This window comes from Hypomesus transpacificus, unplaced genomic scaffold, assembly GCF_021917145.1.
Source record: "Hypomesus transpacificus isolate Combined female unplaced genomic scaffold, fHypTra1 scaffold_379, whole genome shotgun sequence".
NCBI classification, from domain to species: Eukaryota; Metazoa; Chordata; class Actinopteri; order Osmeriformes; family Osmeridae; genus Hypomesus; species Hypomesus transpacificus.
This window is the reverse complement of record NW_025813900.1, coordinates 10,971-36,289: the sequence shown is the minus strand read 5'-3', so window position 1 is coordinate 36,289 and position 25,319 is coordinate 10,971. Positions and strand designations below refer to the sequence as shown.

Below are 25,319 nucleotides of genomic sequence, written 5' to 3'. Positions count from 1 at the left end.
TTACACGTTTTAAACGCATTTGAAACTGACAAAAAAGCTGTTAAAAGTTACGTTTTATTAGGTACAATCAAACTCTGTAGAAGGGAGTCCAAGCAAGGAGTGGTTCATAAGAGCGGATGGGTGCATATTCATTTTAGCAAATAGATTCATTTTTAATGAATGTCTAAATACAGTAACTGACCCCCTTAGAACATAAACTGGGTTGAGACCCAAAAAAGGGCATTTTCTTTGCCTAGGCTACATAATGGCTGTTTGGTTCTTTTTGATAACATTTAATTGGCTAAAATGCAGTCCGATATATTGATGTACATTCATATATATGTATTTTTTGTGAACATACCCGAAGTTATAAACAGTAGCCAATATTACTACATTTCTGTAAAATATCTCTTTCTGACAGATGGTGGTGGAGAGCAGTGGCCACATTGTTACAGACGCACACACACACACACACACACACAAACGCACACACACACACACACACAAACGCACACACACACACACACACACACACACACACACACACACACACACACACACATGGCTTCTTCACCACTGGAGCCCACTTCCTCTGGGACACAGGAAAACATGATGCATTGATTTACTTAGCACAGAAGCTGATTTATTTAGCTACAATGGTGCCTGGCACTTATCTGCATACTGTAGCCTACTGATGAAACAACCTTACTTTGGGTTTTGAGAGAATATTTGTGTTTGTTTGTTAATGAGAATGAAACAATGTTCGTCAAAACATGTCAATAAAGTACAAATCTGAACAGTCTTTGCATAATAAAGCAGAATAAAAGCATTGAAATGTGTATTCTACAGTTGCCTGCCATTCGACTTTGAGGGGACAGTGAAGTATCTACTTTGGGAACATCCAGCTACTCATCCTGAACTCAAATGTGTGCCTCACTCCACTCTGCTTTTGCCAGGAACCTTGAAAACGTGAAGAGTTCAGTGGTCCTTGAGTAGAGCTGGAGGGGTGGCCATTTTGTTCTTGAACCCTTATTGTCTGTCAATGGTGACAGCCCTCTCAGTCATAACGGAGCATGAGGGCAGACCCTCTCAAATGTGACCCCCCTCAGCGGTAGCCCCCGAGTCATGCCGACTCTTCTGGCGTTTCTGTTACTATCGGGCCAGCGCAAATCCTGCAAGTCACACACAATCTTAACTAGTGCATGCCCTCTGTAAAAACAAACAGTGCCCACTGTCTGTGTGAGTCTGTGAATGCGTGTAGAAAACATGTTCGTCTGTGTGTACAAGCGTATATACAATGTGTATTATGCACACAAGCGTCCGTTGACGCCCCCCCGCCCCCGCCTCCTCCAACACCCTACGCCGACCGCTTCTCCACCCCTTGCTTGATGCCGAGCACCAGATGCAGGAACCAGTTGAACTGCACCGTCCAGCCCTTGTCCCTGCAGATCTCGATCTGGTCCAGCAGGTGGCGCTGGGCGTCCTCCTCGGTGCGCCCGACGGTCAGGGCCTCGCGGATGTACTCGATGTCCTCCTTGCTGGTCAGCTGGGGCATGCCCGTCATCAGCATCATGGAGAACAGGATGATCAGCAGGTTGGTGTGATGCCTTAGAGCCAGGTAGGCCCGCACACACACATCCTGGGTGTGTGTGTGTGAGGGAGAGACATAGACAGAGAGAGAGAGAGAGAGAACAAGTTTGACGATTGGGTTACTGTGGGCTATGGATATAGCACATGTGGTAAACAAAAAGGTCAAATACATCCTTCTAACACATCATCAATGTCTCATACATCATCAGTCATGTGTGTAAATCGTTTTTCTCCTCACACCTGGAACTTCTGGAAGTTGGGACTGCTCTTCTTGGAAGAGGTGCCCATGACATAGAGGAAATCTGGGGTCAGAACAAAGGGGACCCGCTCCTTACTGATCCCCAGGAAACTCTTGTAATTCCCCAGGATGTGTCCAAAGTCAATGTGAAAAAGGTTCCCTGATAGAAAGGCACACGACATGGAAAATAAACCAAGAGTCAAAAGTTTTTTTCTCTCTTCTGTTTTGGCATGACGTCGGGAAAACCCGCTGTTGGCCGCTTGTTACCAGATTCGGTGACCATGATGTTGTCGTTGTGACGGTCTCCTATTCCCAGGACGTAGGTAGCCACGCAGTAACCACCGCAGGAGTACACAAAGCGCTCCACGGCCTGTTGGAACTTGGGGGGGGGGGGGGGGGGGGGGGGCAGGGAGAGGATGAGGGTGGGAGGAGAAGGAGGTGGAGAAAGGAGGGAGTGAGATTGAGGAGGAGGACGAGGAGGGGGGGGTCGGCGGGATGCGGTGGAGGAAGAAAGGAGCAACGGAGGGGGGAGAGGGGAGAGGAAGGGGAGGGAGAGAGAGAGGGGAAAAAAAGAGTGGAGACAGCGAAGGGCTTTTATTTTTGTTTTTTTTCAGAACCGCCACGCTTCTCTCTACCCAACATATTTGCATAGTCCACACGAAACCAAGCCAAATGATACAAACCCAGAATGAACATTTGACTGTTTAGTATTACTACAGCCCTGCCGTGGTACACTGGCTGTTGTTTGATAACACAACTAAGCTCACACTGGCTATACATTCGTTGAAATCAGGTACACTGCTATATTTTGAACACAAAGAAAGGAACTTTCCCATAAAAGCCCGCACAAGCAAGACCGCGCAGGTGCTGAAGCAACTTTAAGCGTCTACGGTTGAAGACAAAGAGAGAAGCAGAGGCGACAGGAAGTGCTGTTTCCTTCCTCCCCGGGCGCAGCTTCTGGAGTCTTCCCCCTCAGATGAGCGCAGCCGTTAGCGGCGGGGAGTTGCTAGTGTGCTACAGCCAGCCACCTACCTTCTCCTCGCTCACACACTTGTCCCGGAGCCACTGGTGGAGGATCTCGTCCTTGAAGGCGCCGGTGCTGCCCACGACGCTCTGCTGGATGTTGGCGATCGTGTTTGCGTCCTTCACGATCTCAATCATCCCTGGAGAGGGGAGTTCACGTCAGTCAGAATGTACTGCACAGTTGCTTCGAAAATGTGAACAAACTAGGGTTTAGTGAACTGGGGTGGGGATGGAGGAGAAAGAGAGAGACAGAGACAGAGAGAAAGGGAGGGAGGGAGGGAGGGAGGGAGGGAGGGAGGGAGGGAGGGAGGGAGGGAGGGAGGGAGGGAGGGAGGGAGGGAGGGAGGGAGGGAGGGAGGGAGGGAAAGGGAGGGAGAGAGGGAGAGGGGGAGAGGCAATTGTTGTAAGGCAATTACAACAGTAGCAGTCACCCACCGTGTGCATTAAACCAACAGTCAGACTCACCTATTTTGTTCCCTGTGGAGATGCAACCGTATGGTAACAAAGACAGATCCAGAGATTCCTCCTCCCAGATGGATTCCATGATCAACAGAATCTATAGCAATGACACATGAGAAAGGGGATTAGAACCAACATCCTATTGTTGTTTATAGTTGTCTTTGTGTCTTCCCTACCTGGTACATTGTTTATGTTATATGTGAATGTGGTGCACAGTATAACATACAGTGTAATAGTATAATGCAACTTTATGTTTTTAGTTCTAGGCCCATATGTAGACATCTGGGAACATGGACAATATGGACAGCTTGCTGTGCATTGTCCTGCGTGTCCCTCCCTGTCAAGCTGTCCCACCTGCAGGATGAGCATGTCCTGTCTGAGGTCGTCTCCGTCCTTGAAGATGACCCCGATGGGGTCACTGGACAGGGTGGTGGGGTCGGCCCTCTTGAACTGCAGCCACAAAGGCTTCTTCTTGGACGCCATCACTTTGCACTGCTCAATCTAAACACAGGGCACATCTGCAGTCAGGACAGAGAAAATGTTTGTGTGGAGAGGGATTCCAGAGAGGAGTTATGGAGTTATGGATGGGGAGAGAAGGAGTTTGGGTAGAGATTGGTAAGGAAGGAGTTGGATGGGGAGAAGGATAAGGATGAGAGAGAGGGAGGATGAGGGAGAGGAGGAGAGATAATGTGAATAAGGGGTTGGAAGGAGAGAGAGGGGACAAGGAGGAGAGAGAAAACAAATTGAGAGGAGAGACAAAAAGAACGAGAAAGGAAGACTCGGAAGGGGAGAGAAGGACAGGGATGAGAGGGATGAGAGCGAAACCGCGCGCGCGAGAGAGAAGAAGAGAGATGACGAGAACACACACGCTCACGAACAAAGAGTTCGAAGGAGAGAGCGGGAGAAGCCACAGAGACAGAGAGGGGCGTGTCCTCACCACCAGGGCTCCGGCTCGTAACCCGGGGTCGTAGGGAACCCTGAAGCTCTCTGGCAGCCCTGACGTCTGCAGGTTCTCCAGCTTCTGCCTCAGCTGGAGCACCACTTGAACGACACCATGGATCACAAACACATCCCATCATTCAACTACCGGTTAGGGAGTCGGGCTAGTCATCAGAAGGTTGCCGGTTCGATTTCCGGCCATGCCAATGATGTTGTGTCCTTGGGCAAGGCACTTCACCCTACTTGCCTTGGGGGAATGTCCCTGTACTTACTGTAAGTCGCTCTGGATAAGAGCGTCTGCTAAATGACTAAATGTAAATGTGCCGACCAAACACACGACAATTTCTTTGTGCTTTATGTTTAAAATGACTTACAGTGAGCGGAATACGTTTTCCATAGCTGGAAATCTACTTGTAATGCACAGTTTGTATGATGCTTCTACAAGCCGGGGATGATTTCCATTACCTTGTGAGGAGACGTCGTATTTGTCAGCAGACATGGCCTTGATGTCCCTGGTGACTTTCTGTAATGCTTCGGTCATTTCCACCTAAATGGCCCAAATAGCAGATCAGATTTGCACGTTCCTTTGTTTCGCTATCAGTATGTGTACTCGATTGAAGATGATGACAAATGTGAAATTGAGTTATGCATCTGTTTATAGATGGTGCTTCCCACTATACTTGTATCTGTCCACTAACCCGTAGCCTTGTCACACAAAATACCAAAAGTAGTTGAGAAATACTTTCTTATACTTAAACACTTGACGGGTCTTTTCTGATGCAAACCGGTGAATGAATAGTCAAGAAATATAAACCCCGCCCATATGGCACGCTACAGATACTTGAAAGGACATGAAACACTATAAGCTTTATTCAACCGTCTGGGTGTGCAAACAGTGTGTACCTGGCGTTTGAAGTCATGTAGCATGACCCCTCCACATCCTCTGAGGTAAGCCTCCAAGAGTACTGCGTATCGCTGCTGGTAGTGCATAGACTGGGCGATCTCACTGCGCAAGAACCAGAACAGGAAATGGCCAATCCGCTTACTCTGCACGCACACGCAGACCGCCAAACAAACACACACACACACACAAAGAGACAGACATTCAGTGACCCGCTTTGTGAAAAATGACATTCGATAAAGCAGAAGTGAATCTGCTGTCTGTACTAGACATGACTGTGATGTGTGTGAAGTCGGAGCTGTGGTAACGGGGCGTTGAAGAGTTCTTACTCTGAGAGCACGCTTCAGCAAAAACCTGGCCAAGGCACTGTCATGGTACGGCTCGAATTTCACAGCCTACAGAGAGAGAGACAGACAGACAGGCATGGAGACAGGTAGACAGGCAGGTAGACAGGCAGGGAGACAGGTAGGTAGACAGGCAGGGAGACAGGTAGGTAGACAAGCAGGGAGACAGACAGGTACACAGGCAGGGAGACAGGCAGGGAGACAGGTAGGTAGACAGGCAGGGAGACAGGTAGGTAGACAAGCAGGGAGACAGACAGGTACACAGGCAGGGAGACAGGCAGGGAGACAGGTAGGTAGACAGGCAGGGAGACAGGTAGGTAGACAAGCAGGGAGACAGACAGGTAGACAGGCAGGGAGACAGGCAGACAGGCAGGGAGACAGACAGACAGGCAGGGAGACAGACAGGTAGACAGGCAGGGAGACAGACAGGTAGACAGGCAGGGAGACAGACAGGTAGACAGGCAGGCAGATAGACAAGATCAGATAAACAGACCCATACAAGAATACAGTTTCCCCCCCCGAGCGTGAATGATCTAAACACGACGGCAAGCTCAAATTAAACAAACACGGTGAAACACTTATTTGCATGTCACACCAAGAGCTCTTTGTTGGATGTGCCTGGACAGGTGGCAATTTACTTGACAGTTTGATACCGATGCACGACATTTGCAAAACCAGAATAACTCCGGTTAAAAGTAAGAGAGGAAGACCAAATTCAACACGTGACCCCTTGTTACTCAGAGGACATACCCTTTCACCCAGACCCCACCGATTCCCCCTTTGGTCTCATGTCTCTTGAACCCTTTGGTCAAGGGTCAGAAGATGGAAGCCCATCTCTCACCTGCACCAGCTGCAGCAGGTAGCGGAGGACGTCGTCGTCCCCCAGGGTCTCCAGCTTGCGCACGGCCATGGAGCGGACGTGGGCGTCCGAGTAGTGGCAGTCCAGGAGCTGCATGGCCAGCCCCACGTCCAGGCCGCTGCGGTCCCACACCGCGCTCTTCTCCAGCAGCCGGTGAGTGGCCAGCACCGCTGCCTGGTCCCCCCACTTCACCGAGCCGAGCAGCTTGGGGTAGGCCCTGGAAGGGGTGGACGCAGGGCCCCGTGGAAGGAAGGTCGAAGGGAAAGGAGATTCAAATGAGATGAAATGAGTGTGAGATGAGCGTATTTGAAATCCAAACATGGGATGTGGTGTCCGAATTTATGTGAATGGGACTGCTGTGCTATGTGAGAGGGGTGAGTTGGTTGTTTGTCTGGGGTCAGCCAGAGGTGCCCACCTGGGGTGGCGCATGCACTCGTGTTTGAAGTGCCAAAGCAGCTCCTTGTCCTCGGGGCTGAGAGGGTTGAGAGGGTCTGTCTCCACGATGGCTTCAAACTGCTTCCTCAGGTGGTTGGGCATCTCTCTCTGGACTCGCTCCCCTCCCTCGGCCTCCGCCCCAGCCCCAGACCCGGCCTCCCGGACCTCCCTGCTCTTGGGCAGGGCCACAGGGTAGCAGTATTTATCCAGCAGGATGGCTACGGCCATGGACGAGTCCTTCTCGGGGTTGGTGGCCGAGGTGAGCTTGTCGGCGTTGACGCTGCTGTTGTCCTCGCTCTTTTCCGGCATCTTCCACATGTGGAGGATGAACTCGCCCTGGCGCAGCAGGGAGCGGTGGTCCACCAGCAGGAGGTTGACGTAGTAAAGCAGGCGGCTTTTACCACTCTTCCCTTCGCCTCCCCCTCCGCTGTTGTCGTGGTAGGTGCTCGCCTTGAAGGTCTGAAGGTGGGCTTTGCCACAGGATACCTGCGCTCGCAAGAGAACACGCCGTGACACAACCACATACTCTAGGGCAGTCTACTGTAGAGAACAGTGCCAATAGCAGAGGGAGAAGAATGGAACTGTAACATGATTGAATTGAGCTGAAAGGCGAGGCGAACCTAGAAGCAAGACTGCTTTACCGCACGTACATCATGTCCTCCATCTAAATCCGCCAGCTCTTAACATAGTGATCTCTACGATGATCGCTAAGGTGATGTCTAAGAATAAAAAGGTATTTAAAGATGTGTATACTTTGGGGAGGGGGGGGGGTTCTCTCTGCTTTATTTCTTGATAAGCATGCAGGAAATGGCCTGAGCCAAATTCAAACCCAGGCCCCCACGTGCTCCACCAGGGCACACACCAGAGATCCAAATGTTTTGGAGGGTAAACACTGCCTCACCTGCAGGCTGAGGCGCGCCCCCTTGGGCAGATCCCGGATCCTGATATCAAACTCCAGCCAGGTGTTCCACAGCACCTCCTCGGTGAAGGGCTTGGAGGAGGTCTTCTGTTGGGCCAGCAGCTGTTGGCCGTGGAAGATGCTGGCCTCCACATACACGATGAGCTCTGGGTTACGAGGCAGGGTCGGGATGTCGACGCCCAGGATCTTCACCCTGAACTTCCTGTGGCAGTCCCACAGGGAGATGGTGAACACCCGCTCGTGATCCTTCTCATCGATGGTCAACTGCTCGTGGGTACCTGAGGAGAGAGTGGTAAAAAATGATTAAAGATTACTGACATTGGCCGGGTTTCCCAGATTCGTTAAGAAGCTCTTAACGCTAAAAGCTTCTTAGGAGTGTTCTAAGAGCGTTCTAAAGAGCGTTCTTAGAACGCTCTTAAGAAGCTCTTAGCGTTAAGAGCTTCTTAACGAATCTGAGAAACCCGGCCATTATATTTGAACTATTAAAGGGACAGTTCACACTAAACTCAAAACACAAATATCTTCCTTTCCCCAGTAGTGGTATTTATTCATCCAATAAAAACAATAATTTGAAATCTATGCAACATACCTGCTACTCCAGTACAGTCATCCACCTGGGCCCAGTCCTCTTTCTGGACCAAGTCCAGATCCGGGTTTGGAGGTGACTCCAGAACCAGGTGAATCTCCTCCCCGTTCTTCAGACACTGCCGGACCCAGTGGAAGTCTCTGATTGGATGGTTCCCAAAGAGGTACTCCTCCCTCCCGCAAACCCGCAGGACAAAGTCCGCCTCGCTGATGTTCTCTGGGATTCCCAACAAGGCCTTCTTGTTGACTACCTTGGCGAAGAAGCTCTTCAGCACCTGGTCGGGCGTGTCGTCGATAGCCACCTTGATGGTCTGGCTAGCCGTGCTGCTGTGAACAACCAGAAGGATGTGGTTGTTGCTCACTTTGCTGAGCAGGTACTCCGGCAAGGGTTTAGACTTGACCCACGGGTCCATGGAGTAGAGTTTGGGATCGCGGTCCGACAGCTCGATCTTGCGGGGGGTCAGGAGCTTCCTGCGGGTGAACTCCAACTCATCGTCATGCACGTTGCTGACGTCGGTGACGTCGTAGCCGATGAGGTAGTTGAGGTACCTCTGGTACTGGAGGGACTCGTCTGAAGGCTGGGGTCTGGAGGCCAGGTGGATCTTACCCACATCCTTCTTTAGGGCTTTGAGGGTTGACCAAATACAAAGTCAGAGGGAAAGTCATTTAAAAAAAACGGTCAACTTCATAATAAAGGACTACTTTGATACATGTAAACAGGAATTCTTGGCTTTTATCCTGGATTCTTAATGCCACGTTTTGTACACAGTTATTTGGCATCCACTCTCTGTCTATACATCCAAAACGACTGCTGCTTTTTAACCATTACGTGCCCCCCCCACCCCCCTTCAAAACCCACAAACCTTTACCTTTCCAGTAGCGAATGCAATCTAGAGTTTGGAACACCTGGTGTTTGTCATAAATCTCACACCAGTTTCCTTTCTTCTTGTAGAGGAGGATGCAATGGTCTGGAGAGTATTTCTGGTAGAACTCCGGACAGAGGTTGGTGGCCACTGCCCTTAGCCAAACCTGGGCTTTCACCTGCTCCACGGTCCAGTTTCCTGTCACCTCTAGCAGCAGGGTGTCTGGGCTACGGCCTGTCTTGGTGGTGGTTGGGAGTGCAAACTCAATTGCTATCTGGTCCATGGCCACTGAAGAGGTGGAAGTGATGGGTTTCATCTTCCTTCTTCTCCTTCGGATATCTTCTCTGAGGACTACTGGTTCTTCATCGCTAATTTGCTGTTCCATAACCTGATTCGTCTTTTCGCCATAGTAGGAAAAAGGGGAAGAGTGTGAGATGTTGATACTCACAAACGTCTTAAGGCAGCGTCGGACATTTCGTTCCGACGAAATGAGGATCCTCGTTTAGTACTAATAAACGTTTCTTATCCTGGCATGTGCTGTAGCCTTCACCACTTGTGCTACTTCTTCTTTCACATTTACAGCAAAGGAAGTGTTGCAAAGCAGGAAGCTTGCTAAAAACACTGTCAACTGCAGTAGGTCTACGTTTTAATTACTATTATTAACTAAATAACATGTTCATGTTTTTTTTACAGGAACCTAGCCTGTATATAATATAGTGTATTTGTAATAATATATAAACGGTTATGAATTCATCATCTTAAAACTTTATGACTCTTTAACAACCTAAAAAATCTTTATGGAGTAACGGTTCAGCAGCTAATACTCGTCAGGCAATTATTCCTTGACTTTCGATGTCAAACTTACCGCTCAACGCAGTCACAAAAACGCCGCACAAACAAGACTTTACATCTTCCGTTGGTTTAACAGTCACTAAACCTTTTTCTTAAGTGTTTCAGAGTTTGAGAATTTTGCTACTGTACGCCTCCGCTGTTCTCCGTCGCCGTCAGTAGTTTGCATAGCCTACTGCTTATTGGTTGCTGAGTTATCTAGGCTACTGTTAGGATTCATAAGTGTAGTTCTGAACGCAGAAATGTCCTTGCAATTGGACTACATGAACTGGTTTAGCACACAATAATATTGGCATTTTGGATTATGTTACAAAAAGTTCCAACCATTTAGTTGAATGGTATTTATCATTATAGCTACTCATAATAAAATCGGTAATCCATATTGCAATAGTATGGGCTCCACTTACGAGATAATAGCCTAAATAATATGTCAGTATAATGTATTTTCCCCCCAAAATTTGAATATAAAATAAAATGAGAAGTTTTCGTTTCAATTTTGTAGGCTAATTGTGTGTACAAATGTGGATGTGCACAGAGGTTGTTTAATAATACTTTAATATTATGATCTTGTAAAAACGCAGACTAATGACCTGTTGTAAAATAGTGCCATCTGTTGGTTCTTCCGTTTACAGCCATTGTGTGATATTTGTATTTATTTATAATAATATTGTATTTTGTTTCCTCGGGAACTTGGCACTAAGCCTGGTTGCTATGCCGGGTAGAAAAAAAATAAAATAAAAAAAACTGGACTGGACTGGTTAGGTTTTTTATTTCATAATTCGATTGCAAATTCAACATAAATGTATTTGTAGTATTTCCATATTTGCGCCTCAGGAAAACACTGCTATAGTCTACAATAACGCTACATTTCGTATTCATTTGAAAATGTCTCCCGTCGTCGCAATCGGATGATGGCCATTAACCAATAGGCCTACTCGCTAAAACCAAAAGGATTTTATGGTTTATGCATTTCCATAAATGCTACGTCATTGCCTGTACCTAGTTCCGTGTGACGGGCGGCACAGTTAGGCCCACCCCTCTCGATTGGTTCACCGTCCTTCCCCAACAAGGGAACTAGGTTGTGATCGAGTCCCTGGCACATACAGCGTAACAATACTGACAACCGTAACTGATACCAAGGGGGAAGATGGAGCACAGAGACGCCGATTTCAACATATTGCTAGCCACTGATTCCTACAAGGTGAGTGCTCGAAGCCGGTGTATAGGTGATATTTGCAGGGCTGCTAGTAGTCGGTCTGCAGGTCCAGTGAATAAAAAGAAACTCAAGGTGGTTCCGTCTTCCCAAGGCCATCACGCTTGCCTTTCTTGGTCGTTGTGTGTGTATTCGCTAGGCCAAATGGGAGGAGAGATTGAAGACAGTAAGGTGGTACCAACATTTAAGAGCATCTTTTCACAATTTTAGACCAAGATGACTGACTGAACGTCTACCGGCGAATTTAGCTTGCTACGCCACCCACTGATGGCACAGCTTCATGCCTCTGCTGGTGCTAGCAGCTAGCAAGCTAGCTGGCTAAGAAATTATAAAAGAGGCTGGTCGGTGTTGAGACTGTACGGGTAGGCTTATGGTAAGCCTTTTTAATATTTAATCAGTAGACTAGCGGTAAATAGGAGTTGTAGATATCTACAATTCAATGTTGACATGTTGTAATTCCAAGTCAATATATCCATTATGTGATTTTGACTAGCAGCTATTTTACTTAAAGAAATCTACAATTAATTAATCACTTGTCAAAATGTTGATGCTTGATATCAACATTTCAATTATTAAAACGTGGACATTTTATTGTAGACGAGTCAACTTCTCCCATTGACTCCTATTCAAAGGATATAGGCTATCCTTTAATTGAAAAGGCGGTAGATCGTGAGCTGTATGAATGGAGCGATGGTTAAACCAGCAATGAGGACAAGCTAGCTAGCAAGCTAACATCTACCAAGTAATTCATCCCCCATTACCGATAAGTTCATCCGACACGAACTGAATCAAAAGCGAAACTTTGCAAAAAGCTCTTAGGGATAGGCCAGTTTTATATTGAGCAATCCTTTATCAAGGTCGACAAGTGCGTAGCAAACGTAAGTTATGGCTAACTATACAGTCATGTGCTTTTTTAGAGTTTAGCTTTAAACGCTTGTCTTATGTTAAAATGATCTTATTCTTGGAACTATCTATATGGGTATATCCTGCTTCTGATTTAATAGAAATAACATCCAGCTGTCATGACTGTCGCTGCAGTGCATGCACAGCTACGTGCGAGTCATTGCCCCTGATCGCGCACACAAAGTGTGTGCCCGCGCGTGCATGCGTGTGTACAAACAGTTCCAACATCTGGCCGCAGCTCATTGCTATAAAATTGGAGAGATTGAGATCGAAAGTAAAATGCCATAGACAGAGACCAAGTCAAAACCTGTCATCTTATGTAGCAGTGAGTGAGTATACCATTCCCAAGCCATAACATTATTTTGCTCTGTGTGTGTAGTGTGTAACTTATGCAAATTGCAACTTCAAGACACAGCCGGAGAGGTGGGAGACTGAGGCATCTGTGGATTGCATGGGACAGAGCTGTAAAAGCCTGAGTTTGCCCTGCTATTTGCATTAGTTGTTAACTTGGTCCAGTCCTCTGTGAAGTTTCCCCTCTCTCGCCCCCCCCCCCCCCCTTCGCTCTCTCCCTGTCAGTGAGTTCAGGGACTCATTTCTCATGTTGTTGTTATTATTATTATTGGGCCTTGGCTGATAAACCACTAGGCTATGAAAACAGATAGACCCGGTCTGTCTGTCTGTCTCACCTGTCTGTCTGGTCCTTGAGATTGACCAAGCTTCTCTTCTAACCATATGTCGAGTAAATCACGCGTGCTACGAACGCATAATGGGCCACTATAACTGTACAGCTTGTTTGTTAAGCATTTTGTCGTTGCCTCAGAGTGCAAACACTCACACACATTATCTTGTTGGGTCATTACTTAGTCGGCCTGTGGGGACACGGTTGGTCGTTTGTGTTGTCGGGGAAGACAGGTGAGATTGCCTGTCCTGATTGGCTGGTAGCAGGACCAGGAACGAGCTATGTGTCACTACATTTGCTGTGTGTACCTTGTGGCCAAGCTGATCAATAAAAACTGTAGCGTGAAGGTCATCCTATTGCCATCCGTCTGAATACTAGAGTCTTGTGCGTTCTGGTTCTCTCTTTCTGTCTCTCCTTTATTGCCCTTTCCTCTAATTTGGTTCCATTAGCTTGTTGCTTAAGTACACAAACATGCACGCATACCTGTGTCTCCCCAGTGCAGCTTGTGGGTGGATGGGCACGTTCTTCGAAGCCCTCCTTTCATCTCCCACCGTCCACCCTCACCCCCTTCAGCAATCCCTCCATCTTCTACCCTCCACCCCTCAGCAGTCCCTCTATGGCCCACCCCTCACCCCCTCACCCCCCCACCCCCTTCCCATATAGACTTTGAGGAGAGGAGAAAGTGAAGAACAGGGCGCACATTCAAATGAAAAGACAAGAAACGTACGTTGAAACAAAAAGTATTTCGGGTGCCTTTTCCAGTCCTTATTTCCGGGGTGAGAGTAATGGTTGCATATCGCCTCGATGCCGAGATAATTGAGTTTTGACCATGTTCCAGAGTCGTTTGCTCAAATTCAAAGAACTGCATCCAATGGAAACCGAGGCCTGTGGGTGAGGGGGGGGGGGCTTTGTTGTTCATTTTGTTTGGTAGATGGGTCTAGACACGACAGTTTAGTCATTTAGCAGATGCTTTTATCCACAGCCATGGACAAATAGTGCAGACAGAAAGTACGGCGAGCGTCCAAGGATCCAAAGTGCATTTTCCTCCAGCGATTCAGCGGTCAGACTCGAGGAACAGTCTGTATCTACGAGCCACATCGCACACTTACCACATCTCAGCCACCAGGCACGGTGAACAAAAACATGATACCACAGCACGGCAGTGACACCTCGTTTTGTGTCTCCAGTCGACTCTTCCTCAAGGTCAGCTATAATGTCCCAACAGTTACCTGAGAATGAGAATTCGACACACGCACACATAACAGAAGACATGCATCGCGTTTTTGTGTGATAGGAGGACATGTCCTTCAACCCCAGCTGACAAATACCAGGCTACAGCTCGCTCTACCTGCACGCTTGGTGTTAGAGGATCTCATCCAGTACACCTGACTGGTACTGAGACATCGCACGTGCCAGGAAAATCCCCCCTCCTCTCCCCCGAACGTGTCTCGTTTCTCATGTCCGGGAGAGAGAAATGAGGATGGAGATTGTTGAATGTTGTCGCGAGGCTGCACTGTTAAACACCAAGCTGGGAACCAATGCGTGGGAGGTTGCCGCGGAGACCTCTTGCTGAAGGACGAACCGCTAACCCTCTCAACGTTTCTCTTCCCTCTCTCTCTGCTTGCTTTTCTCGTCTGCAGGTGACACATTATAAGCAGTACCCTCCCAACACAAGTAAAGTGTACTCGTACTTTGAGTGTCGCGAGAAGAAGACCGACCCGACCAAGAACAGAAAAGTCAAATATGACAAGACTGTGTTCTATGGCCTGCAGTATATCCTCCATAAATATCTGAAAGGTAAGAATTGATTGATACGTTCTAACATGTCGTTCATAAAACCTGCCCTTACAGGTATTCATCCACCTTGGCCAAATATGAATTTGAAAGAACCTTGACTTTAAGGAAAACTAGCTCTGAAATGAACGTTTCATCGCAGCTAGCTGGCTAGCTTTAATGGACGTAGCTATACCAGACATCTCGGCTAGGGAAGTTATCTATCTACAGTTGGGGAAATTGCTGATCCTCTCTATGTCTGCCGACTGCACCATCGCCTTCATTTGATGTCACAAAATGATGCATGTACACACACACACACACAGATCCAAGGCCATGGCCACTGTTGCACAAAAGCAATCTGTATATAATGGAGAAGTCTCTGGCCCAGTTCCAACATGAAACCGTTCCTTCTATTCCTTTCTTCTTCATCGTCCTTCTTCTTTTCTCAATCTCTCTTTTATCGAGTGGTTCTGGACATATGTCCAGCTCAATCCCAGATCCAAGCTAACAGCTCCATAATTTAGAAATGTAAGATGGAAGGATAGTCCTGTCAAGATTTTCCTGAATACCCAATTAGACCCCTGGGAGGAGAGAGGAGAGGCTAACTCAGGGGGGCTTTTGAAAGTATTGGAACGGTACCCAGAGCTTCTTTAGCCTTTTCCCGCCTGTTGTGTCTGTGTGTGAGAGAGAGAGAACCTCCCTCCTGTCGAGGGCTTAGCTGGATGCCCCACCTACACCTCCTCTAAAAGAGATTTCATGGCGTGAGTCACTTGAGTGTGTATGAGGATACCAGCACCACACACACACACACATAACGTGTGTTATGTGTGTGTGTGTGTGAGGATACCAGCCAGAACACAAAAGAACAGCTGCTCTTTCGCCCTTAGCGTTAGACCAGGGGCAGCTGCAGGCAGCGTGGACGCCACACAATGCTAGAAAGTTCTACACGCTCAGAGTTACTAACCATAGAACACAAAGTAAACAACTTTCCGTTTTCTTTTTTTGTATTTATTTTTTCTCGTCCGGGCTTTTGTCTTTTCGGAACTTGGCGTCGGCCAGTGTCAGTCGTTCCCCGTCATTTCAACTGTAGGTTTGGGGGCCCGCCCAACACGAGATGACACTGCTGCTGACACAAAGGCTCAACTGTGAGAGGAGCGCTCCTAATTCGATAACGTACTGCGGATGGGAGGGTGGGATTCCAGTGTTGCGCCCCCTCTCCTTTTTTTGTGCTCTCTCTCTCTCTTTTTCCTGCTTTCTGCCCGTTTTTCTTGTCCCTTTCTTCCATCTTCCCAATCCTTCACTCTCTGCTGTTCTCTTCATGCCTTTCTTTTTTTTGTGTTTTATATATATATATATATATATATATATATTTGTTTTTTTTTACCCACCTCCCCTCTCCTTTCTCTCCTCTCCCAGGTAAGGTGGTGACCCCTGAGAAGATCCAGGAGGCTAAGGAGGTGTACCGGGAACACTTCCAGGATGACGTCTTTAACGAGAAGGGCTGGACTTACATCCTGGAGGTAGGCACCCCTTACTCGAAACTCCAAATCCCATCCCTGCCTACCTTCCGTAGTCCTGTCCCCTTCCGACTTATCCCGCGTGCTCCGTAGATCTCAACGCGGGTTGGATAGGTGCGATTGAATCGTTTGGCGACAGTAGCACGTGACGTGGTTCTCCGATGTGGGAACTCGGGGGGAACTCGAATGGCAGAATTTTCCGGAACCAAACGCACACACCTCCCAGTACGCTGATACTACACTGCACACCCAGTCCGGCCGTGGCGATCAGGGCACTTCCAATCGGATTAGACTCGCATATTCAATTTGTCACCAGATTGAGTTTGAGGTACCTTAAATAACTCAGCCCAAGCCAGTATTACGATGCAACAAAAAAAACGTAAATGGGGTTGTCAGGATGACCTGTGTGTGCGCACACACGTGTGTGTGTGTGTGTGTGGGGGGGGGGGGTTATATAATTGTGTCAAATTTCAAACCCCAAAATATGTGATACCTGTGAGATTTGATTGCCCGTAGGTAATCTGTCAAACTGTCAGATATTTTTGATGAATGATTCAACGTTTCTGAAGTCGGCAAACAGTGAAAATGTTAGACTTGGATCATTTAGCTGCAACTGCATGTTTTCGAGCTAAGGTTTCGTTGAATTCAGAATTGCCCCAGTGTAGAAATAGGACAAATGACACCATTTCCTGACACATGAAAAGACAACCCTAACGTGTGTGTGTGTGTTTGTTTTGGTCTTCACAGAAGTACAATGGCCACCTGCCTATTGAGATCAAGGCGGTGCCAGAGGGGAGCGTGATTCCGAGAGGGAACGTTCTGTTCACGGTGGAGAGCACCGACCCAGAATGCTACTGGCTCACCAACTGGGTGGAGGTAAACGAACGCACCCAACCCCCACCTGCCCGCACAACGCAGCCCCTCTTTCTAGGAACGGATGCTTACTTATCCAGATGTGGAACGTTTGTTTGGTCAACTGATGTGCAGTGTTTCCCACAGATTAGAAAACTATATGTGGCGGGGGGGGGGGGGGCGAAATAATTCACAAAATCAACAACAACAAACAAATAATTTCTGCATATGCAGGTAGCGACGCTGCATACAGGGTGCTAAATAACTATTTAACTGGTCGGCTCCATGACGCCGGGTAAGTAGCTAGCTCTTGAAACTTCTCACCAAAAGAACGAAGGGGAACCTTCGATTAAGACATGTCCGTCGGTACCTAGCGAAAAGTAGCCTCAACTTTCCTAGACCTTTAGCTACGGCACTAATGCTGAAGGCTCGCTGATGTAGCTGTCGGTCTCACTAGAACGGCGTATGCATTGTTGCTAACGTGTGCTGACGTAGTGACTGTGTGTGTATGTGAGAAAGACGCGTGCGTGAAAGAGACGGAGGGAGAGCAGGGAAAGGAAATGCAGCTGAACGAATACGCTGCGTGTTTTTACCTAAATAGCGATAAAAAAAATGTTTTACGAAACGCAATGTGTGGCGGCCGGTGTTGATTCTGTGGCGCACCGCCACAAATTAGTCTATGTGTGGGAAACACTGTGATGTGCTGAGAATCCCTTTCGGGCAAGGTCGAGTGGTTACCTTTATAAAAAAAAAAAAAAAAAATTATGGAACTCAGAATGTGCACTTACAGGCTTGTAAATCGTGTTTGTACCTTTAACCTTCACACACCCCGATCCCGTGTGTCCTGTCCCCGGTGCACACGCACACACACGCACACACACTGGCACAGGCGTGACTCGGCACGATTTAATCAACTTATAATGAGATTCATCTCTCTCTCTCTAAATCTCTCTCCCTCTCTTCCTGTCTCTTACTCACTCACTCTCTCTCCCCTCTTCCCCCCTCGTTCCCATAGCTCTCCCCCTCTCTCTCCTTCCCTTCTCCTGTCCCCCAGCTCTCTGCTCTCTCCACATTCGCATGTGACTGTGGTTGTCTTTCTCTCTCTCTCCCTCTCTGTCACCGGCTCTCTCTGTTAGTAGTTCAGCTTACGGGCACTCACATGCTATATCTCTCTCACGCAGGAAAACCCCTATTTTAATGGCTTGATTATTGAAAGCAGTATTTGGTGCGTGCGGACTGTGACTAGAGGAGTGTTTAACCTGCACGGCGGCACGTGACTCATTCTTCATGACCGGTATAAATTTAGCCGCGACGCTGCCGGGCCTATACCGTCCTTGAACCCTGGTGTAGTGCACATCCTCACTGAGTCTATATCTGTGTCTCTCTCTCTCTTTCATTTCCCTCTTTCTGTACGTCTCTCTCTTTCCCTTCCTTTTCTCTGCGCTCTACTATTTATTTCCTCCCTCCCTCCTTCCTTTTTTTTGTTGCTTTTACCTGGAGAGAGGGGAGCTTGGCGTGCATGCGTCATCTACGGTGCGGGCCGCCGCTGTTCAGGCGGTCTCTCACAGCCTCGCGATAAGTCCACGATGAGCTTCCATACGGAGCTTTCCAGTCAGTTTGCACCGCGTGGGACGGCGACGGCTGTTTGAGATGCCGCGCCGTGGACAGGTCGACGGCTTCCCAACTCTGTACTCCTGACGCCGTCTTTGCTCTGTTCCGCGCTGGCACGGCTGATGTGCTTTAGCTCGTCCGAGAGAATGACAGGAGGTACACCCCGGAAAACCTCGTCGACGAGCGTCTAGCACAGTGACATTTGGCATGCAGCTTTGTTTTAGTTTTTTTTATGGAAGCTTGTTTTTGAAGCATTGCTACCTTGAGAAACACACCTAGAGCTTGGTAGAATCATGTCCTGCGCGTTTGCGAACGAGGGCGACCGCCCGACGAATCGTATTTGCGGCTATCAGTTCGTACAACTGGCTCGCTGTGGTCACATTGCCGCGTACGTGCGTGTTTAGCGTGAGCATCTCCACCCTTTCTCCACGTTGAATCGGCACAGCTGCGCGTGTCTTGCCGAGGAAGCTAGGTACAGTGGCCCGGCACAAGGGGAAGACGGGATTCACGTGAGCCCAAACGATTCTACCGTTATCCCGATTCGTTTGCGGAGGCGTCGCGTGACCCGTTTGCGAGCGCCATTCTTAAGAGTGTGCTCCAGAGCGCACCCTGCAATCCTGGCAAGCACACCACGAAACCCTGTGAAACATTGGGAGGCAGGCAGGCAGGCCAGCCTGGTAAACACACACACACCCCTTAGTTGCCGTGTGATAATATTGACTCGATCCATTCCGCCATTGCCGGCGCTGGACTAAAGCGCCATGCCTCCCTCCTCAGCCACCTAACCCCACCCAGCCAAGGTAGCTCTTCCCTGGACCTCGGGATGAGAAGATCCCCCTCCTCCCTCCCTCCTTCCGCCTGGTCCTCTATTGACACGGGCCACGGATCAGAGCCTGATCTCTGGTTCCCAGGGAACGAGCCTCCACCAAAGAATTCCCACTGAGCCCCTCATGGACCGCTGAGCGTCCGAGGGGCCGGCGGTTGGTTTTGGGTTCCACCTGACTAAATCGCGGGGGTGGCGGGGTGCGCTGCGGGAAGGCTTTCGTTCCAGCGGGGCCTGAGGAGAGGACGAGGGATGGGTGGAGGTGGGATGGATGGATGAAGAGCAGGACGGCGACAAGGGTGGAGTGGCAAAATGGAAGAGGGAGATTAAGGACGGTGGGATGGGAGGGAGGGAGGTGGAGAGAAGGGGATTGAGATGGAGCGGAGAAAGCTAATCCCGGAGGTCGTGAACACTTGACCTTGTGCTGTGTTTGGTTTGGCCTGCGTTCTCCAGCGCAGCTTAACAACCGGTGCTAAGAACACCCAACACGCATGGCTACGTTCGTCATACAACCAAACACCTTAACAACACGCGCACAAGGAACACTAAACATTCCTGCTTGGTGAACCATAAACCTGTGTGTGTGTGTGTGTGTGTGTGTGTGTGTGTGTGTGTGTGTGTGTGTGTGTGTGTGTGTGTGTGTGTGTGTGTGTGTGTGTGTGTGTGTGTGTGAACAGAGATGGGGATGGGAGTTGGCCTGAATTCTAGCTTCCTGGTTGGCTGCTCTCATCCTGACCATGTCCCGCCCCCCCCCCCCCCCCCCCCCCCCCCCTCTCTCTGACCCCTGCCCCTCCGCAGACCATCCTGGTGCAGACCTGGTACCCCATCACCGTGGCGACCAACTCACGGGAGCAGAAGAAGATCCTGGCTAAGTACCTTCTGGAGACTTCTGGGAACCTGGAGCGCCTGGACTACAAACTGCATGACTTTGGTTACAGAGGAGTGTCTTCGCAAGAGGTAGCAGACGGAAAAAAACTCACGCAACCAAATCAAATACATCGAATATTATCACGTACCATTTCACGTTGTTTCTAAAGTCTGTAGAAAGGCAAAGAAAACAATGGCTATTGTGTCCGGAAACAGTTGCTAAGTATTTCCTGAATGAATGGGATTTCCCAAAGAATATATTTGATTTACTATTTCAATTTCAATGAACTTTTCTCAGACATGGATTAAGCCTAGTCCTAGACTAAAACCTTTTTCAATGGACATCTTCATGTCACTTCTCTCTTAATTAAAGACTCCGCTTCATCCATGTCGGGGAAACTGGGCCTTAGTATACGTATATGACTTCTCAGATACATTTGGGTTAGTACCAATTTGGTCTCATTCCCAAAACCCAGTATCCATTCAAACAGACTGGGGAAAAGATTTCAATCTCCATCTGTAAGGTGCATGGGGTTGCCCCCTCAAGTACTCTTCCTCTCCTCTTTTTAATTTTTTAATTTTCCTTTTGGACTTCAACTCACTTCCTGTTTGTGTTTCCCCCCCAGACGGCCGGCATCGGGGCCTCCGCCCACCTGGTGAACTTCAAGGGGACGGACACGGTGGCCGGCATCTGCGTCATCAAGAAGTACTACGGCACCAAAGACCCTGTGCCAGGCTTCTCTGTGCCCGCCGCCGAACACAGGTACAACGCTGCTCCCTTCCCACAGGGATCTGGGTCACGCAGAATGTACAGGATGCACAAGGGTTTACAAACGAATCGCCCTCCGAGCTGGAGTTTCTCCCTGCTGAGCGAAGGCGTCGGGAGAATGGGTTTGCGTACGAGGCGGGATTGTCGACGAGTGAAGGCCATTTTATAGGGTGCACACACACACACACACACACACACAATGACACACTCGGTCACGCGCGCGCAGTGGTATGTATGGCGAGAGAGGAGGGGGGGCGGGGGATGTTCTGTGCCACAAGGGCGCTTACTGCCGCTTCCGTGCACCCGTGTTCCGCCCCAGTGCACCATGGGAGCCGCGCTCCGCCTGGTCAGTGTTGCGTAATCGCCGGCCCGTTCAGCCTGGCGAGGGGGGTGAGAAATGGCTGTCACGCGCAGCGATGCGCAATCCCCCTGGCCTTCCCGCTCAAATCCTCTCTCTCCCACGCACGCATTCGGAAATTCCCCGCACACGGCAATCTGGTCAAACCCTACTAGTCCACCGCAGTATGTAGATTTGGGATACGTATTTATGAACGGATTAGACGTCGTCGATTTAGTGGACAGTGTGAAGCGTGAACGCCGGGTTATGGAAATGGTCGGGGCCGTCCCGGCGCCGTCCGCGTCAAGCCTGGCTCGGCTCATCCACTAGCGGCAAAACGGCGAGATTGCGTCCGTCCCCACCCAGCCTCGTCTGTCTCTCTCTCTCCGTCTCCCCGTCTTTCTCACGGCTCCTCTCTCCGCCTCACTCTGGTTTTCCCCCCTTGCGGCTCCCGGCAGCACCATCACCGCCTGGGGCAAGGACCACGAGAAGGACGCCTTCGAGCACATCATCAAGCAGTTCCCCTCGGTGCCCGTGTCCATCGTCAGCGACAGCTACGACATCTACAACGCCTGCGAGAAGATCTGGGGCGAGGACCTGCGCGCCCTCATCGAGTGCCGCAGCGCCGACGCCCCGCTGGTGGTGCGGCCCGACTCGGGGAATCCCCTGGACACCGTGCTGAAGGTGGGGGGACGGGGAAGGGGGTGGGGGGACGGAGGGGGATGGGGTGGGGGCTGTTTGACGAGATGACACAAGTGAAGGCAGTTGGGCACCAGTTTTGTTTTTGGATTTAAGAGAGAGTGTGTGTGTGTGTGTGGCCAGCCATAGGAGAATCACTCGCGGGAGCGTGGATGTGTACAGCGGGCCCTGTAGGATACAACAGTAGGTGATCTTTAACCTTGTCTCCCCTCCTCTCTGCCCCCCCAGGTGCTAGAGATCCTAGGGAAGAAGTTCACGCCTAGCGAGAACTCCAAGGGCTACAAGGTGCTGCCCCCCTACATCCGGGTCATCCAGGGAGACGGCGTGGACATCAACACCCTGCAGGAGGTAACACACACACACACATACTAACAAACCCACCTTGCATCCCCCCCCCCCCTCCCTCCCAAACATGCAGTGTTTACACACATGAATATATATATATATACACACACACACAGAGATGAACAGTCAGACAAAATGTCTCTCACGCGTAACACCGGAGTGTGCCGGCTGTGTGTGTGTGTGTGTGTGTGTGTGTGTGTGTGTGTGTGTGTGTGTCGTGGTGTGCAGATCGTGGAGGGCATGAAGCAGCACAGGTGGAGCATCGAGAACATCGCGTTTGGCTCTGGAGGAGCCTTGCTGCAGAAGCTGACCAGGGACCTGCTCAACTGCTCCTTCAAGTGCAGCTACGTGGTCACCAATGGCCTCGGGGTGAGCTCACACACACACACACACACGTGCACACGCGCACTCTCGAAGCATGGCTAGATTTGTGAGCAGCAACAAAAGGGAATCAGACACACGCACACACGTTCGAAGCATGGCTCAATTTACGGGGAGCCACACAAAGTGCATCAATCGCACGCTCTCACACACACGCACAGCTTCCCCCCTACGTTGACCTCGACAGGAACCCGACTTGAGAGCCTTTTTCTTGAACATTCCAGGTGAACGTGTTCAAAGACCCGGTGGCTGACCCCAACAAGCGGTCGAAGAAAGGGCGCCTGTCCCTCCACCGGACGCAGAGCGGCAACTTTGTCACCCTGGAGGAGGGGAAGGGTGACCTGGAGGAGTATGGAGTGGTACGTCACTCACACACACACACACGCACACACACACGCTCCCACTCCCGAAGCCTCGGAGTGCCCTTCTCGGGGAACTTGAAACCGTTTGACGTGGAGCGTTTGCCTTACAGGCAAAGGCTTTTCAACCCTTTTGCCATGCATGTACCGGTGCTTTCTAATTAGAACAGAGCAAGCATAGTGACGGCCGTCTCCCTCTCTCTCTGTCCCTGTCTCTCTGTCCCTGTCTCTCTGTCCCTGTCTCTCTGTCCCTGTCTCTGTTTCCCGCTCTCTCTCTCTCTGTCCCTCTCTCTGTCTCTCTCTCTCTCTGTCCCTCTTTCTCTCTCTGTCTCTCTCTCCCTCACCAGGACCTGCTGCACACGGTGTTCCGCAACGGCAGCATCCAGAAGACGTACACGTTCGACGACGTCAGAGACAATGCCAAGCTCAAGGAGAGCGAGCTGGAGGAGCTCCTCCACTGAGCGGGCCCCCGCCCGCCCCCGCCCGCCCCCCTCTCTCCCAGCTCAACCTCCACCCGCCTCCCCCAACCCCGCCTGTCCTGTACTTCCACTGTCCACACCTGAGGGGGAGCGCACTGCTATAACCCCCCCCCCCCCCCTCCTTCCAACACACACACTCTCTTACACAATCTCTTTAACCTCCAGCCCCCCCCCACACACACACACTCCTAAAGCACTGTCCTTGGTCGGAGAGGAGAAGAGTGCAGCTCACACATGGAAAAAAGCCAATGGCAGAAAGCCCGTCTCGGGACAGTTGGAGGGAGCGAGCGAGAGACGAGTTTCGTCCGACGTGATTGAGTCGAGAGGGCGGGTTGTGCTCGAGAAATGGAAGAGAGAAAGAGAGGGGAGAGGAAGAAATCCCCCCCCTCCACGCTGACCGTGCCCCGTGTTACGTGTGTACAGAGTTGTTTTCGAAAACAAAAAAACAAACAAAAAAATACGAATATCTCCGTCGACTTAGCCTCGTCTTTTGACGCGACGGACGGAATCATATCACGGTATCTAAATCATTGTGTGGTATGTGACAAAGTTTCAGTGTATTAGACCGCGAGATCTTCGCAGGAAAGGAGATCTTAAGTTAAGCCTGGCACAAGGAGCCGTCGGGAGCTTACCTCCAACGCGCTTCGGACGCCAGCTACCCGCGCTCACGACGAGTCAGCGGTAGCATCTGTAGCCTGCCGACTAGCGCTTGAAGCGGTCTCGAGCCAGGATAGTCAATGAAGGTTCCAACTCCAAAAGCTCTGGGGTGGATATGTAAATGTTCAATGTTGCTGAATGTGACTGTTTTGTGCGTGACTATACATGTGTGTGCGTGCGTGTGTGTGTGCTGACAACTTCTTCCTTTAAAGGATTAATGATGTTCCTTTATGCAAATTATTTTTTGCAGATCAAGGAGGAGGGGGGGGGGGGGGGGGTTGCTCCATAATTATAATTGTTTTTAAGGTTTAAAGCTGTTTCCTGTTTTAGGACAACACTACTCAACTCATGGCCAAGTTGGTAGGTCAGGTCAACGATAATCATGTCTCAATTTTATTTGCAGTCCATTTGTGTGAGTTAGTTAACTGTCGGTTTAGTTTGATTTTGAGAACGACAGTCGGATAGTGGCTGTATCTCGATTAGGGAGGTGAGCTTTGTTTGACTCTTTTGATACTGTCTTGGTACTTATAGCTCAGAAATTGCTTTAATCATTTTATATGAAAAGGGTGAACAATAACAAAATTATTGCAGTAAATAACCATATTTACCATGACATGGCCAAACTACCTGCCCCGTGTACATAACAACTTACTTTCTATGAGGGGAGAGGGCAGGTTACTGATAGTTTTTTTTGTTTGTTGTCAAATGCCTGTTTTTTTTTTTGTTTTACTTTACCAACAGAATCCTTCAAACTGCTTGGTTGTAGTATGACTGTTCTTGTGAAGTCAGCTTTTAGCTCATGTTTGTATAGTCGTGTGAATGCCAAGTGTGTAATGACTGAAAATACTTTTGAATTCTATTTTTTTGTTTTGTTATATGTATATGTGGATTGTCCCAAACTCTTTCCAACAACCTATTGGATACTTTAACTAACACTGTTGCTATATTATTGTCAACGTATTAAAAGGACCACTCTATCAGTTTGCTGAAAACTTTGATGGACTTTTTATGGTTTATAATGTACTAGAAAATCAGTCTGCCAATTCAGACGTGGCAATTTAGTTTTTGG

General features: G+C 49.4%; 2 protein-coding genes across 2 annotated transcripts; one reads left to right on the top strand and one right to left on the bottom strand.

Moving 5' to 3' along the window:
• Positions 1 to 37: 37 nt before the first annotated feature.
• On the bottom strand, positions 38 to 10,185 carry pik3cg (phosphatidylinositol-4,5-bisphosphate 3-kinase, catalytic subunit gamma). Its single transcript, XM_047016443.1, has 16 exons — positions 10,000 to 10,185; positions 9,141 to 9,531; positions 8,276 to 8,896; positions 7,669 to 7,964; positions 6,748 to 7,253; positions 6,315 to 6,549; positions 5,459 to 5,524; positions 5,132 to 5,275; positions 4,694 to 4,775; positions 4,227 to 4,330; positions 3,644 to 3,790; positions 3,296 to 3,386; positions 2,840 to 2,970; positions 2,075 to 2,186; positions 1,810 to 1,967; positions 38 to 1,618 (listed from the first exon to the last, which is right to left on the bottom strand). The coding sequence occupies exons 2-16, from the start codon at positions 9,517 to 9,519 to the stop codon at positions 1,337 to 1,339; spliced, it is 3,354 nt and encodes a 1,117-aa protein (XP_046872399.1). The 5' UTR covers positions 9,520 to 9,531; positions 10,000 to 10,185; the 3' UTR covers positions 38 to 1,336.
• Positions 10,186 to 11,012: 827 nt separating this feature from the next.
• nampt1 (nicotinamide phosphoribosyltransferase 1) lies at positions 11,013 to 25,230 on the top strand. The gene is made up of 11 exons (XM_047016448.1): positions 11,013 to 11,184; positions 14,419 to 14,575; positions 15,971 to 16,074; positions 16,819 to 16,947; positions 20,156 to 20,314; positions 20,851 to 20,987; positions 21,789 to 22,014; positions 22,258 to 22,377; positions 22,603 to 22,743; positions 22,980 to 23,114; positions 23,462 to 25,230. Exons 1-11 carry the CDS (start codon positions 11,131 to 11,133, stop codon positions 23,573 to 23,575), a joined length of 1,476 nt encoding a protein of 491 aa, XP_046872404.1. The 5' UTR covers positions 11,013 to 11,130; the 3' UTR covers positions 23,576 to 25,230.
• The last annotated feature ends 89 nt before the right edge of the window (positions 25,231 to 25,319 follow it).